The sequence below is a fragment of the Nematostella vectensis genome, chromosome 10 (assembly GCF_932526225.1).
Source record: "Nematostella vectensis chromosome 10, jaNemVect1.1, whole genome shotgun sequence".
NCBI classification, from domain to species: Eukaryota; Metazoa; Cnidaria; class Anthozoa; order Actiniaria; family Edwardsiidae; genus Nematostella; species Nematostella vectensis.
The window spans coordinates 7,110,491-7,127,000 of NC_064043.1; the positions used below are offsets into that span (position 1 = coordinate 7,110,491).

The 16,510-nt window shown below is 40.9% G+C and overlaps 1 protein-coding gene across 1 annotated transcript; it reads right to left on the reverse strand.

Moving 5' to 3' along the window:
- Positions 1-1,058: 1,058 nt before the first annotated feature.
- LOC5521928 (chromosome-associated kinesin KIF4A) lies at positions 1,059-16,495 on the reverse strand. Its single transcript, XM_001641642.3, has 31 exons — positions 16,389-16,495; positions 15,358-15,846; positions 14,748-14,837; positions 13,926-14,095; positions 13,611-13,702; positions 13,081-13,203; positions 12,746-12,921; positions 12,233-12,303; positions 11,666-11,711; positions 11,513-11,590; positions 11,375-11,433; positions 10,851-10,956; positions 10,437-10,478; positions 9,896-10,108; positions 9,357-9,460; positions 9,033-9,099; positions 8,461-8,535; positions 8,179-8,373; positions 7,901-8,023; positions 7,352-7,504; positions 6,379-6,473; positions 6,237-6,286; positions 5,858-5,937; positions 5,323-5,412; positions 4,846-4,938; positions 4,212-4,292; positions 3,529-3,585; positions 3,166-3,225; positions 2,799-3,047; positions 2,077-2,187; positions 1,059-1,703 (listed from the first exon to the last, which is right to left on the reverse strand). Exons 2-31 carry the CDS (start codon positions 15,787-15,789, stop codon positions 1,200-1,202), a joined length of 3,885 nt encoding a protein of 1,294 aa, XP_001641692.3. The 5' UTR covers positions 15,790-15,846; positions 16,389-16,495; the 3' UTR covers positions 1,059-1,199.
- Positions 16,496-16,510: the final 15 nt, after the last annotated feature.

A 16,510-nucleotide genomic window follows, 5' to 3' on the forward strand; every position in this document is an offset into this window, starting at 1 on the left:
ATTCCCAGTTTTGGGTATTTATTGTGTATGAATTCACATCCATTTCCCAGTAGTGGGATTTTATTGGGAAAATACATGTATTTGATTCCCAGTTTTGGGTATTTATTGTGTATGAATTCACATCCATTTCCCAGTAGTGGGATTTTATTGGGAAAATACATGTATTTGATACCCAGTTTTGGGTATTTATTGTGTATGAATTCACATCCATTTCCCAGTAGTGGGATTTTATTGGGAAAATACATGTATTTGATTCCCAGTTTTGGGTATTTATTGTGTATGAATTCACATCCATTTCCCAGTAGTGGGATTTTATTGGGAAAATACATGTATTTGATTCCCAGTTTTGGGTATTTATTGTGTATGAATTCACATCCATTTCCCAGTAGTGGGATTTTATTGGGAAAATACATGTATTTGATTCCCAGTTTTGGGTATTTATTGTGTATGAATTCACATCCATTTCCCAGTAGTAGGATTTTATTGGGAAAATACATGTATTTGATTCCCAGTTTTGGGTATTTATTGTGTACGAATTCACATCCATTTCCCAGTACAGGGATTTTATTGGGAAAATACATCTATTTGATTCCCAGTTTTGGGTATTTATTGTGTACGAATTCACATCCATTTCCCAGTAGTGGGATTTTATTGGGAAAATACATCTATTTGATTCCCAGTTTTGGGTATTTATTGTGTATGAATTCACATCCATTTCCCAGTAGTGGGATTTTATTGGGAAAATACATGTATTTGATTTCCAGTTTTGGGTATTTATTGTGTATGAATTCACATCCATTTCCCAGTAATGGGATTTTATTGGGAATAAATCCCATCTTATTCCATTAAAGTGAATTTTTTGTGAAAGGAAGTTTTGGCTTAGATTGGAACTCAATAATTTCCCAATTCTTGTTTCAGTTTTCCCCATTTTTTCACATTATTGGGAAATTTTCCCAACTATAACCCAAAATGTTAGAATTGGGAAATCATATTTTTTTCCTGTGATATGCACCTACATGGCCAAGATACGGTTTATTTGATGGACCACTACAAGAGCCTGTATCTAACTACCTTTATTGTAGAGTGCTAACAAAATACTGCTACATCAGTACATAATAATATACACCATTTGCACAATCCTCCACACAATTGCTCACTTCATCGCTATTTACATCTATAATTAAAATACAAAGTAATAATTAAAATACAAAGTTGGGTAAAGTGGTCGGGTTATGCAGTTTTCTCTTCTTCAGTTTCTCTGCTTTTCCCTCGATTTTTGATTCTCTCTTCGCTTTAGAAAGTGCCTTAGGAAGCATACTCCTAGATGGCGTACAACCGGAGCCTGGTGTTCTTAGCACTGATCTATGGGGAGACATGAAACCCTTTGAGCTACTCGACCTAACCCCTGGTTTCTTGGACAAGAGACCAGACCGTCTTCTTGCTGTCTTTTGGGCACTGCCATAGTTCAGAGACGAAGTGGACGCGCTGCTGGGCTTTTTAGGCGTTTTCCAAGAAAAGTGCGATGTTTTTTTGTTCTTTTGTTCTAGTGTAGAGGAATTCGATTCTCGCTTGGTATTCGCGACTATGTTTTCATGTTGTTTTTCCGTAAGGACTCTTCGCTGTTCGCTGGGTTTATTGTTTCCGGTTGTATGCACTTCCGGTGAATTTTCAGGACTCTCGAATAACATGGGCGTCATAGGGGCCTAGGAAAAAATATAAGTAAAAATGAGATAAAACTTACATAGTTATCACCGTCATCAACATTTCATCAACCATTAGCATCATCATCATCATCAACCACCATTAGTCATCAACATCATCGTCGTCATCAACATCATCATGTATTATCGTCATTATCATCATCATCATAATTATCGTTTCATCATGTATTGTCATAAGCTTCAACCACCATTAGCATCATCACTACCATCATCTGATTTTCGTGACAGTGATGCGATTATTCTATGCCTTATTGTAGGATAATAATAATAACAATAATTTATTATAATAAATAAATAAGTAAATAAATAATAAAATAAATAACAAAGACCATGATCATTTTTTTTCGTTCATCACCTTAGGAATATTAGCACACTTCCCCGGTAGACAACTGCAGTGAGAAGCGCATCCAAGTCCACTGTCCCTACACTTACAATTGCGTTTGCATTTTCCTTTGCAAGTACATCCCTGCAGAATAAAAATCACATTCTACTAAGGAATCACAAAAATAGTGAATTTTATTGCGACGCATTTCAAACGTAGTCTGCTTAGCAGCTACTCTCAGGCGTAAGTGAAGAGAGGCTGCTATTGGTTTCCTTTGTATTGGGGACCAGGCTTAACCCGGTTATTTGCCAGGTGGGAGGTCCGTATCTTGAAATACCGTGACCGAGACCTTGAAAATACTGACCGAGGGCGAAGGCCGAGTTAATTTTTTTTTCTAGCCCCAGCGGAAACATACTTTGGGCGAGCAGCGCGCGCAAAATATCAATTCTCGGACCTAGGGCAGATATAGGAATCTCCGGACCGATTAGCCAATCAGAATGCAGGATTCGTTACCGTGACCGCTAAAAAAATTTATATACTATATATAGCTATATAAGCTACTATGATACGAAACTGCTTACGCGGCGCTTACATTTTGTACTCAAGCAATAAAATGAAGCTGGATTATATGTATTGGTTGCAAAGCGATTCAGGCGGATTTAATTTGTCAGGTCATCTCACTTGCATTGCCTTAAAGCCTCAGTAAAAAATCCTTCACACAAAATGGAACTTTCTTAAAAGAAAAAAGAAAATACCCCGTCGCCAGACTGTTGCGCCACGATCGAAATTCGTGATTTTGAAGAGTGTCTGGTTATCCGTGGAGTTTGCTTCCAGTCCGGGTCATTCTCGATGTTGTCCTCGTAATCAGACGCATTATCCTCCTCTTGTTCTTCCTCGTCCACTTCGTCTTCGACGTCCTCTTCGTCTTCGTTGTCCTCCTGGTCTTCCTGCACGTCATCTGCCTCACTCAGGACCTCGGCGTCGATCATATCGACCTCTAGCGCCTGGCAAAGAAAAAGTATCAACATCTGAATGAGAAAATTGCCCGTTTTTTTTTTTTTTTTTTTTTTTTTTTTTTTTTTTTAATTCTGCCGGTCCTGTGGAATTTGAGCGCGAAGGTACCTCTGTTTCCTCGGGTTCCGGAGTGCCATTATCAAGAACTTTCACCATGTCTGAGATTTGCTGGTAAAATAAATAAATAAATAAATAAATAAATAAATAAATAAATAAATAAATAAATAAATAAATGCGTTTCCGTTTTTCGCGCGTTTCCTTACTTTGTTTCACGCCCTTTGCAACTTGTTTTTCTTTTTTTAAAGTAGCTAAAAAATCGCTTTTACTTCCCGAAACAAATTATTTTAAGTCGAAGAAAAAAGACTTCACGTGTGACATGCGCGTGCGATTTGCTATTTTTTATAGAGATGTTGCAACTGAAAAGTGTACGTGTGACAAATTTGAGTTCTGTTTAGCGAGGTTCTGCTTTACCTGTTTGAGACTCTCGTTTTCTTGACGAAGCACTTCAAGCCTCTCAAGCTCTTTTTTCTAAAAAACGTAAGCTCGATCAGCGTTATATCTATATATTTCTAGGAAGTTTGTTTTGTTACGACGTGAGAGAAATAAACTCGAGTACCTGAAAAGTACCTTAGAAACCAATTTTTTTAATCGATTTGGGGGTAGGTCAGCGGCGCAGCCAGGATTTTTAACAGGAGTGGGCCTAAAAGGCCTTTCAATAAGGCATTGTGTCTTATTTTTGGCTGCTAGAAGGGGGGCCAGGGCCCCCTAGGCCACCCCCCTGGCTACGCCCCTGTAGGTAACGCAGACATTCAGCGTCTGGAGCCAAGGGTCGTGAGACTACAAATACTGTATTCAGTATTCACCCATGTAATTCACCCATTTACATGAGACTTGAACAACCCAAAAGGTGCCTTTCCCGGTTTCCCCGTTTTCCCGCAATACCGTTTATGTGGTTAAGTTTGAGGGTGATGGATATCTTCCGTGAGACGTGAACATCGACCCTCCACATCGTCTCCTCGTATTCTCTTAAGGCTTATTTTACCCTAAAGTCTCATATTCCCGTTTTCTCGTAATACCGTTTATGTGGTGAAGTTTGAGGGCTATGGATTTCCAATTTACGGCGACTTATTTGGAGACAGCGTCTTTACAAGTACCTTATCTTCAAGGTCCTGGCGAACCCGCTGCATCTCTGCCTTTTCCTCTTCGCTAGGAATTTGCTGGAGCAAAACGCGAATCTAGAGAAAAATCAGACAAGCACATATCGAGCACAAATCGTGACAGGTATTGCTTCAGTGTTTGTCAAATGTCTCTTTTTTTTCTGTTTTCTACATCGTAAATATTTCCATTAACGCTATAGGTTTAAGTAATCATTTACTCTCAGATATAAAATGCAAAAAGATAAAGTATCTAAAATAAATAGACTAAAGGAGTATGCAAGAAAAAACATATAATTCTCGTATTTGTCTGATAAAATTAACTGCAAATGGTCCGATTTCTATATTCCACCAAAAAAACCTCACTGTCCCATGAATTGTGTGATTATCTTCTGGACATGGATCATATCCGCCCTGTCCCCACGAATAGACCGTTTTCACGCGCATCCCAAATGCCACAGACTGGCATTTGACTGCAAAATTCCTCGACAGAAGCACTCTGACAGCATTTTCTGAAGGTTCATCTGTAAAGTCCACTTCGTATGTCATTTTAGATCGGCCAGGGCCCGCTAGTCCGTGGCATTTTGGATGCGCGCGCAACATCGTAAAAACGGTCCATTGTGTGATTAGCTACCTTATCTTCGTGGTCTTTCTGAACGTGGGTCATGGCCAAGTCATGCTGTCGAGTTAGATGTTCTTTTGCCTCTTGAAGCCTCTGAGCGGCGTTCTGTTTTAAGCAGATTGTTATAATTCTCACGCTAAACAATACGTACAACCAGCCTATCAACACACCTACCCACATCCCTACTCACAACATCCCGTTTTTTACAGAGTCGTAAAACATACCATTCCAACTTTGAATTGATTTATTTCCCTGATTCTACCACGCCTACACCGACCTAACTATTCTACAGCTTGTCTGTAGTTTTAGTATCCTGGATTTTGAACAACAAGAAACTAGAAGGGAGGGAGGTGACCTCAAGTAGGCTTAGAGAGGGTGGAGGGTAGAGGTTACAAATGCTGTTTCTAGTGTCTTCCGAGCTTCGTTCTGTGATTTATTCTATAAATTTTACACTCCTTCTTTGAAGTCGATTTAGCATGTTTTACTTACCTCGGAAAGAAGTCTGAACTCTTTCAAGTTTTCCTCGTTCTCCTTGATCTGTTCTTCAAATTTAATCTCCTCCAGCTTGGCATCGATGGTCTGGTAGGAAATGACTGAACGTGAGTTGCAATACAAACGGATAAGACATAGCTATTACATAGCTACAATACATACATCAACAATGAATTTAGTTAACCTCCTCAACAATGCGACACCCGCTACCGTGGCCACCTTAGGATTATAGATGCGAGACACGTATACTATCTGATTTACACGAGCTTCACTTGCCAACCAACGCGGCAAAAAAAAAAAGGCTTCAGCAAAAATTTCCAGTAGTTATCGCATACTTGGTCGCACTTTTAATACTGCCACTTATTACAATTTGCTATCCGTGCGGGAGCGACTAACGTTGTATCAATGAATTGATTTCGACCAGAAGATGTCGATAAAGTTTGCGGGCCGCGGGCCATTAAAAGCGTCTGTTATGTTATCATGGCTACATTCATTTATTTTTAAGGGAGAGACTGATGGGCAATAAGCATACCATTTGTAAAAGCACTTGACAGCATGCCTTCGCCTCCGCCATGGTATGGATGTTATTCCATCGATGTTTTGATCGGTCACCTAAAAAAAGGAATACAATGGAATTATACAAAACAAAATATTTCTCGTTAGCGGACACCGAAAAGGCAAAGTGTCAAAACGGAGATCTGAACGGCATTGACTACGACAAAGCAGGGGCATAGCCAGGATTTTTAACAGGAGGGGCCCATAAGTTTTTTTTCATGTATGTTATATAATGTCTCATAAATTTTCTGTATTTTGGCTGCAAGCTCCTGGGCCCTCCCCCTGGTGGAAACGGGGATTTGAACGTAAGCGACTATTTTAGTGTGCCCACAAGTTTAAAACATTAAAGGCCCCACCGTTCTCTGCATCCAGCAGCTTTTGCTGTAATTCTTGGACCTGAACACTCCTAAAACAAAGCATAGGATCAGCGGCGTCGTTATAGCGTTTATGTGCTAATAACATGACAAAAACAACAGCAAGGATGATGATAATTCATACCTTAGCCTCATCCCTGCCTCTAGCTCTTTGATCCTGGCGTCAGTGTGTTCGTCACCAGTGAGATCGAATGTCTTTCTTCTCGAAGGGAGAATTTTCTAAAAGAAATGTGTTAAAATGGAGTAAAAGGTATGTTTAAAAGGAATCGATCGCTAGCACTTTTGAGGGATAATCGATTACAAAACATAATGAAATGCTTCACCTCCCCATGACCCTTACTTCATCCGGGGCTGCTCCCCCACCTTATGGCCTAGCTCCATCTGGGGCTGCTCCCCCACCCTATGGCCTACCTTCATCGGGGGTTGCTACCCCACCCTATGGCCTAGCTTCATCGGGGGTTGCTACCCCACCCTATGGCCTACCTTCATCGGGGGTTGCTCCCCTTCCCCCATTGCCTACCTTCATCGGGGGTTGCTTCCCCACCCTATGGCCTAGCCCTATCGGGGGTTGCTCACCGTCCTTCACCCATTGCCTACCTTCATCGGGGGTTGCTTCCCCCACCTTATGGCCTAGCTCCATCTGGGGCTGCTCCCCCACCCTATGGCCTACCTTCATCGGGGGTTGCTTCCCCACCCTATGGCCTAGCTCCATCGGGGGTTGCTCACCGTCCTTCCCCCATTGCCTACCTTCATCGGGGGTTGCTTCCCCACCCTATGGCCTAGCTCCATCGGGGTTTGCTCATTGTCCTTCCCCCATTGCCTACCTTCATCGGGGATTGCTCCCCTTCCCCCATTGCCTACCTTCATCGGGGGTTGCTCACCGTCCTTCATCCATTGCCTACCTTCATCGGGGGTTGCTACCCCACCCTATGGCCTAGCTCCATCGGGGGTTGCTCACCGTCCTTTCCCCATTGCCTACCTTCATCGGGGGTTGCTCCCCCACCCTATGGCCTAGCTCCATCGGGGGTTGCTCACTGTCCTTCCCCCATTGCCTACCTTCATCGGGGGTTGCTCACCGTCCTTCCCCCATTGCCTACCTTCATCGGGGGTTGCTCCTCTTCATCCTCCTGTCGATTTCTCAGGAAAGCAAGCTCTTGCGACAGCTCCTTGCGATGCTCGATGATCGACTCTAGTGTTCGCTTCGCGTTATTCACACTGATAAGAACCTCGACTTCGTGGCTCAACCATGACTGAAATTCAGATTCAATAGCGTTTAGGTAATTTCATTTTTAACCTTATCCCTGCCTTGTAGCTCAAATGAAGTCAAGATTCAATAGCGCTTAGACAAGTTCATTTTTATCCTAACTCCTTCATTGTAGCTCAAATGAAATCAAGATTCAAAAGCGCTAAGCTCATTATAACTTAAATCCTGCCTTGTAGCTCATCCAAGACTGGAACCAAGATCAAATAGGGCTTAGACAAGCTCACTTCTACCCTAAATTCTCTACCTTGCAGCTAAACCAAGACTAAATTAAGGTTCAATCTCTTTAGGCACTAAACGACGAAATGAACCGATGGGAAAAGTAATCCGTGTACAAAAACAAACTCGGGCAACATGAGTCATTGCTTAAAGAGAGACAACTTACTTTCATTCTGCGAAGCATCCCTTCTGACTGCTTGTTTTGCAAGCTCTGTTGACTCATCCTCTTGTCAGCGGCTTCTCTTTGTTTTTGAAGGGCATCTTTAAGCCTCTTATTTGCAGCATTAGCCTAAATGGGATAAGCAAAGACAGTCACTCATGGCTTTAGTTTAACTTGGGGATTTCTGCACCACTTGCCCTACTGGCTTTGTTTGTAGGGTCTTCGTTGTCGACCGAGCAAGCCTACGCTAACAATGATAGATTATTTAAGTAGAAGCACATTACCTCCTCGGTTTTCCGCTTCAGCACAGCTTGCTGTTTCTTGTGCATGGTTTGAAGCTTGCTATATTCGAACTGTCGTTTACGACCCTGCTGCTTCAATTGAAGAATTTCTTTTTCCTTTTCCTGCTTCAGTTTTCTAAAGCGTTCAGACTCCTCCCTCATTTGCCGCATCAGCTTCACTTTTGTGGACTTCATATTCTAAGATGCGAAAGTCAGATTGTCAAGTGACCAGTGAAACATTTTGCTTTTTGTTGTCTTTCGTATATTATCTTTCTTTCGTTTTACCTGAATTTCGCTGTTTAGAAGAGTGATCTTTGAATCGCTTTGCTCCTTGAGACGACGTAACTTCTGCTGCTCAGCCTAAGAAGAAACAAGTATTGTAACAAGGGTGGAGTACACAAAGAGGGCCTCGATGGGCCTAACCTTAACTGTAAAATGGCAAAATAGAATTTAGCGTTTAAGCGTAAATAACCGTCAAACAGATGCGAAAAGATCGAAAATAACCGCAAAAACGAGATTGTTTCAATCGCTAAACATAAAAACGCCTAATTTTGAACCGTTAACCGTAAATCAGGTACCTCCTCCCACATTGAGATCCTCCACAAAACCGTAGCCTCCCTTGCAGGCGATTTTAGGCAGGCGTCGCTCGCTTCCCCTTTTAAAACGCCTGCGAGGGAGGCTACAAAACCGTAGTGGCGCCAGTTTTCTTTAGCCTGCGTGCAGCCGGATTTCCGGCTGCACGCAGGCTAGTTTTCTCCCCTCTATACGTGTTCGGTTAGGTCCGATACAACACTGGAAGAGAATAATGTGAACGTGCACTTTTGCTAGTTTATTTTTTTGGCTTTTTCCATACTCACCTGCTTCTTTTTCAGTTCCACGATTTTCGCTTCCAACTCTTTGATGCGGGACTTCGCTTTTCCATCACTAAAATCAATAAGGACCATAACAATACAAAATATCAGTATCAGTAATTTTATGAACTAACATCGTTTTCATTGGGAAATTTGTCGCAAGCCACACTAACGTTATTTCTTTTACTCCATGGAGTATTACAATTTCTTGAGCTGTTTGTTAAAGCAGGTTAAAGTTGTGTATGGTCATGGACAGCTCGGAATTAAGAAGACAATACCTCAGTATTAAAAGGGAAATGTCATTATACACGAGCTTGGAAAATCCCCCACCTGTCAGAATGGACAGCCGTCTTGGCGGTGGCGAGCGCGGTTGCGAGCTTTGCTTTCTCTTCCTCTAGCTTGGAGATCTCTGTCTCTAACTCACGCACGGTATCCTGGGGACAAACATTATATGGTCACGAAGATTCTCGCTTCCTTGGTACTTTTAGGATCAGGCTTACATGCCATTGGTTGGCGTGTGCCTTATGGCTAGTTACTTTCTGATAGCTTACTCATTTTGCGCGTAACTCGTTTCTAAAGCTTTAAACGCTCATGATGTTTGATTTACTACTTTCGCAAATAACATTTTGGAGTTCTCCATTTTAAAAATAGAGTTTCCTTTATATTCTATTGTTTATTTCCGGGATAGAACCCTCATAACACAAACTCTTAAATAAATACTCAAAGCTTTAGTTTGAGACACTCTATATCTTTTTTTGTAATTGAACAACCAATCTAGCCCATAAATAGAGCCTTTATCTATATTGTAGTGTGGTGGGTGCATCGGTGAAGAATCGTGAAAGAAACTAATTTGGTGGTTTCCCCCATACCTCGTATTGTTTGATCATCTTGCTGTTCATTGTTCCTTCGTTCTGCATGATCTTATTGGCCAATTCCTGCTTGAGGGAAAGTGCTTTGGACAGCTCCTGAACTTGGCGACCTAGCTCCGCCTGCCGCAAAGCATGCTGGGAGTCGTAGGTCGAGTTCAAAGGCGACGCTGGGGAGTCAATCGTGTCCATTGTCTCCGCGTCGTGGCTCTCGTTCTAGTACAGAAAAAGTCGTTGTCAATACTTAAGGAACATGCTACCCTGGGTTACCCTGGTTACCAGTGTATAAATATGTCCAAGTGTATAAATGGTTCGACATTTTGACATATGCCCCACATAACGACATGGACATAATGACATAACAGGAAAAAAAAACATGTTTGTCTCTCTTATGTCGTTATGCCCATGTCGTTGTGTCGGGCTAAACAGAGTGACCGCGCCCATGTCGTTATGTCACTAGTGTGCACCAGGTATTAGCGTGGAGTTCGAATCATCTGAGTAGAGATGACCATCATATTTTTTTACAAGCACAAAGTAGCTTTACCTGTAAGATGGATTCGTTGTCGGGAGCAGTTAGCATTGTTCTCTGCATGACACAACATAAATCACAGTTATTGAAAACTCATACACGAAGTCGTATTTGCAATTGCTACCGCCAGCTACACAAATTTCATTTGTCAATATTTATTCTTAAGGCCTGTTCTCACAAGGGTAAGCGCAAACGGAAGCGCAATACAAGTGAGAATTGGTCAAACACAAGCGCAAGAAAATCAAGCAGTTGTGTTCTCTTGCGCTTCCGCTTGCGCTTGTGTACTAGTGAGAATCGGAAAATAACGTGCGTTCCGCTTGCGCTTACGTACTAGTGAGAACCAACCTTCACCCTTTTGGGGTTCGTGATCGCGCGAAAATCGACGATGTCCGTCCTTTTAATTTGGACTTCCAAAACTTAAAAACACACCTCTAACTCGGCGAGTTTGGACTGCAGTTGAGCCATCGTCATGTCGCCCTCGTCGTCCTCCTGTTCATCATCCCTTTCATCTGTGGCATCAGGAAATGCAGTCTCACTGGGACAAGAATGAGATTGACTTATTAGGCAAACAAACGGGCAAACACACAGACAAATAAGTAAACGAACGGGTGGTCTTCCTCGCAGCCGCTCTGTACTCGTCACGCTAGACGAATCTAGAACGGCTCCGATTGAGACTAACGGCATGCAAAGAAACAAACAGACAATCAGAAAACAAATGGACAGACAAGATAGAGAATATCGAACAGCCAGCCAGGCGGACGGACGGACAGACAATAAAACAAACGAAGAGACCGATGGACGAAAAGATAGACAAACAAGCAAAGAAACAAACAGGTGTGACTGAATGGCATTTTTTATTTTTAACACGTAGCATGAGGGGGAGGGGCAGGGCAATTTTGTTACAAGAACCCACCCATATATGGTACCCCGAAGTGTTCACGTACTATACGTACCCCGTTCTCTGTCGGATTTCCTCGAATGTCTTCACCATCTTTTCTTTTGTAAGTTCAAGCTGCAAGAGGATTAAGGATATACCATTTGTTTCATTGCTCAAGAGGATAAAGGAAGCATCAGGTGTTATTTCTACCTACCAGCAACACTTTCTCTTGAAGGTGCGTGTTTTGGTCGACAAAGTTGTGCAACTCGCGACTCAGCTTCGTATTCTCAGTCTAAAGCAGACGAAAAAACACGTTATTGGCCAAATCTCTTACAATATTGCCTAACAATTTAGCTCAAGGAATTACCTCTAGTTCTTTGATTCTGTCTTTCATTTCTTCGGTGTTGACCCTCCTGTGAAGTGATAGAATAAGTCAAGCAAACAACGTTTTTTTTTTTGCCTGATAATTTGCCAAGTTTCTCATTGTGTTGAATTCTCACTAGCTAAATGATCACTTAGTAATATGTACAGCACATTCTATTCAGTTTTGTTCTTGGTTCTGTCCACTCTTGGGAGATTGAGATTTAAACCAGTTTAATTAAACCACCTATAAACTTGTTTAAGTGCTGGTGTGAATGCATAAAAATAACTTTGGACTTTTTAAGTTTAAATCAGCTAATTCAACATTTTTGTCTGAGATACGGACCCAAGGAATAATGTTTAAATCGTACATTCGAATATGTGACACCAAATCATTGTGCCCAGTTTATACAACGTCAACAATTGCCACCTAAGAATTTGTCACACAATCAAGTGTTACGAAAGCATGTTTCACATTAAATCTTGTAACGCATTAACTTTTCACGCAAGCTAGTGTCAACCAAACATTTTTCACGTAAGTATAAGTCAGGAAAACTTGTGTCGGGTGCAATACCCTGTGTCGTTATCTGACGTCAGAGATCCATTGATGAGCTGTCCACCTTGTAGGGCTTGAAGCATTTCAATCTGTATACAAAAAATGTGATTTACAAATTAAAAACGTTGAATAACCGCAGCATCTATGCGAACGTTCCTTCGAACCGAGGTTTCATAGTGCCAATAGTACCCTATTGAGTTGCTCTATTTAGGTAATATCTAAGGGGTGGGGCATCGCACAGGTCTATATGGGACTCTGTGTCCTGTTGCACCTTTTTTGACTGTCAACTTATCTGAAAAAAGTATAATCAATAAATTGTACACTTGTACACAAGGTAGCGTGTTAAGGTCAGAATCAATCCCCAGGAAGGAAATACTGGATTATTTAATGCCTTTGAATAAAGCTTTGCAATAGAGATTGAAAGTAATATTCTGTATGGCATTTTTTTTTTACATACACTATCCCTTGGCAACCCTAGAAGGGAGGCTTACTTAACAACCCACGTGTATCAGCTAATGACTGCCCACCCACCTGCTGTCTCAGCCTCATGATCTCTGCTAACTGCGGATCGCGGTTGATGATTGGCTTGTTCTTGATGCGTCTTGCGCGGTCGGCATAGCGTAATGTGTTGAGAGTTTCCTCGTAGTTGCTATCCGCAGGACTTACGCATGCTAGCATTAGCGTGTTGCTGTTACCGCCAAGGGAGTCTGATTTTTTAAACAAAAAATAGAAATAGCAGGTTACCAAGAAATTTCCGTTTTTTTTTTTTCGTTTTTTTTTTTTTGTATACAAAACCCAAATATGTTTTTTTCTCTATCTGCCAGTGTTTAAAGATGCTTTACAGGAAGGCTAATATTACACCTCACCTTGTAAAAGTCTTGTCAGTTTGGAGTCTCTGTATGGCACATGTGAAGTAGGGTTCCTCTGCTCGTCACTCAAAGCACTGATCACATTACCGAGGCACAACAGGCCTTTGTTGATATTTACCCCTGGAATGATAAACAGTAACGATGTTGATGATGATGATGGTGAAGGTACAATATTGTTTTTTACTCATGTTTGTTAAAGCATCTCCAGCATTTTTGAAACTTGGCGGCAATCCAAGGCTCAGTATTGTTGTTGGTGTTGTAAGGAGATAGTTGGGCAGCTTTGGTGACACTTTGCCAGCATTTTACTTGTTTTGATCGGTGTGTGGATGAAAAACAGACGTGCTGGTCATTTGAGCTGAATCTGGTCATACTGTACAAGCATGTTGTAACTCCATTCAAGGCAAACACAAATATTCCAGCATTACTGTAATGGTGTACATCTCAGAGTCACCACACTTTAACATCTCCTCTTATTTAAAGTACACTGTAACATGACAATGCAAAAATCAATATCCAACTGTACAAACCTTCCTTAAATCTCTCCCCTTGGGCATTTGTCTTTTTTACACGCTCTGATCCTGCCAGATCAACTAAATGGAATTTGGCTTTCCTAACATCACTGACAACAGAGATAAAAACAAATTAAACCCTGCAATAGGAGATACCACACAACCATCCCCTTTATCCCTAACCAAATAATACAAAATAAATGAGAAAATTATCAAATATTTTCATGAATGTAAAATACTTTATATATATAAAAAAAAAGTTAAGACATAAAACAAAAATAAAAATCATCTCAAATCCCTGCAATATCAAATTTTTTGCATATTTATGTTTACCTATCTATCCCTTCCCCTCGCTGTTCCATAATGATGGTATAAATAGCATGTGATCTACTGGATTGGCTGTTCATTGCTGTTGCTCCAGTGACGCGAGAGGCAGAGCCTAGCTCAAGACATTGAACCATATCTTGCACTGAATCAACTTTCTTTTCCATTAGTCCTGCAATCTGAGTAAACCAGCTTGCATGAGATAAAATCATAACTGTAAATCAGTAACAAATCCTTTCCTATGCAAAGGTGACCTTGGTGTCTTTCAAAGGTGATCTATGAGGTACCTAGAATTTCATTAAGGGAATTGAGTTCAGTGGTTTTAATTTCTTTCATTATTGTTTCTACTATCTTTGGTCTAACATTTAGATTGAACTATATATGCTCTGACAAATCTGCACAGCAAATTGTTAACCTGTGTAACAACAAATACCCCATTCAGGCCCGTACCCAGGATTTTTTTTTTGGGGGGGGGGGGGGTGCAAAATCCGAAAAAAATGCACCTAATTTTTCTCGGGGATGGGGGGGAGGTTCTCTGATAAAAATCTGACCACCCCTGAAAGAACAAAAAGGGACTTTTTTATGCCTTTGCAGTATCTCCAAAGGGCATTTATTGTCGGATTTGGCTACAAAAAAGTCTAACTTATGGATTGGTGACATACCAGAGTGACCTAGCTTATGCTTTATAGTTTTGTCTACAAATAGCACCTCTACTAAGAACCGAAAGTGGACCTTCGACCATTGTGGGGGTGCGTTCGCACCCCCTGCATCCCTCCTGGGTACAAGCCTGCTATTAAATAATTTTAAAATCTGACTTCTTTGACCAAATACCTTTATTCCACCTTCACAGCTTTCTCTTATGGTAATCCTCTCATCTGTAGAGCTTGGGTTTAAAAGGTCATGGATCTCTTCATTGTGGATCTATGTCACACAAGCAATTTTGTTAATTTATGTATGGCAAAGAAACACTTTAGTAATATATTAAGTATGCATATGTACAAGACGTGCGCAGGGGTGGTGAGACGTGCACATGAGGTGGCGAGAGTGAAGGAGATGACGTAGACATGACATATGCCCCTTCTATATCTTTCCCATATATAAGAGTGTTTCTTTCAAGCTGACTGGTTTACTTTTAAGGCTGGTTTCAATGTGATCAACTTGATTGCAGCTAATTTGATTATATGATTGCAACAGATTGCATTCTGATCGCAAAGTGGTTTTCATATGATGGCACAAGATTGCATATTGAGTTTCCTTATAAACACACATGATTGCACCCCATTGCAGGGTGAGTTTCCATTGTACACAATTAACAGCGATTATGTATGATGTGTGATCAAGGTCAACCATACAGAAACCTTTAAACTTTGTCTTTGTGTTCACACTTTCGTGCCTTGCAATTTTACTGTACCTTTTGCAAAAAACTGTTTATTAATCATACCTCAAGAAATGAGACTTTGAGGGAGTATTCACATTTATCCTGCTCTATATGTCTGAATAAATCTTGGATTAATCTTGGAATAACACCCTGGCTGTCCTCATCATCACTTGTGCAAACAGTAAAGCTTGTACCCATAGAGTGTGTTTTTCCAGATCCAGTCTGACCATATGCCAGGACTGTAGCATTGTACCCTTTGAAGAATCCATCCAGCAAAGGTGTGACAACATCGGTGTAGAGTTCTTTCTGTGAGCTTGACTTGCCAAATACGTAATCATATGTGAAGGCTTTGTTTGTTCCCATGATAACCTGGGGTTCACCAGGAGTTACTGAAATGCATTCTTGGCATGCTTCGCTGATTTCTTTGTGTAGCAGTGGCCTTATACGAACAGCCACCTTTACAGGGATGGTTTTATCAGAGTTTTCCTCAGGCATATTGAAATTTTATAGGGTAAGTAGTGACTGTAGGAAAATGCTGGATATTTACTGCACCTGTAGAGAGGAGGTATTCAAAAAGAAATTTGTTATTCAAGGCAGTCTTTAGTATTTACTTATACTATACCATTTTATGTATTTTATCTTGCATTAGAAAACAAAATTATTCTCATGAGCTTTTTGGCCTTTATCGCCAAAATCTGTAAACTATATACTGCGGTGCAAAGTGGATTTTATGCAAGGCACTGATGTGTCACAATGGTTTAGGTAAAGATAGTCAAAGGCGGTATAATCATCTATATTTCCTGAAAGAAACGACTTTTTAGTCTTTAGGATAAAAAGAGATAATTTCATGGAATATGGCGAACATAGCACTGAATTTAACAGATAGTCTCATACACCAGGGAAATACACGGCAGTTGAATAACAACATATAATCTTATCGAATGATTCGAACACTCAATCGTGTTCTGTTGTGGTAGCTGCCTGCTGGTGTTATGGTGAAATTTTCCCTTTTCTCTAGCAAGTGACAATGTCAACTACATGAAAAAATTTAAGAAAAGGTAAATAGTATTTGATGTATTACCATCGAGACTTACCGGTTTAGTAATAAAGTAAAACCCAAAATATCCCTTCAAAGAACATCGATGCGACATGTCCGTTTCAAAATAACCGCCTAAAGTTACCCATAAAGCATTGCGCTGCTCAAAATTTCTCGCCT

What these genes read in the sequence shown, in the direction of transcription:
- LOC5521928 (XM_001641642.3), bottom strand. Translation starts at nt 15,789, where the DNA reads ATGCCTGAGGAAAACTCTGATAAAACCATCCCTGTAAAGGTGGCTGTT. An exon ending in TTCTAAACAGCGAAATTCAG is followed by an intron (nt 8,374 to 8,460) that starts GTAAAACGAAAG and finishes TTCGCATCTTAG; the next exon opens with AATATGAAGTCCACAAAAGT. An exon ending in GCTGCTGGATGCAGAGAACG is followed by an intron (nt 5,938 to 6,236) that starts GTGGGGCCTTTA and finishes TCCTTTTTTTAG; the next exon opens with GTGACCGATCAAAACATCGA.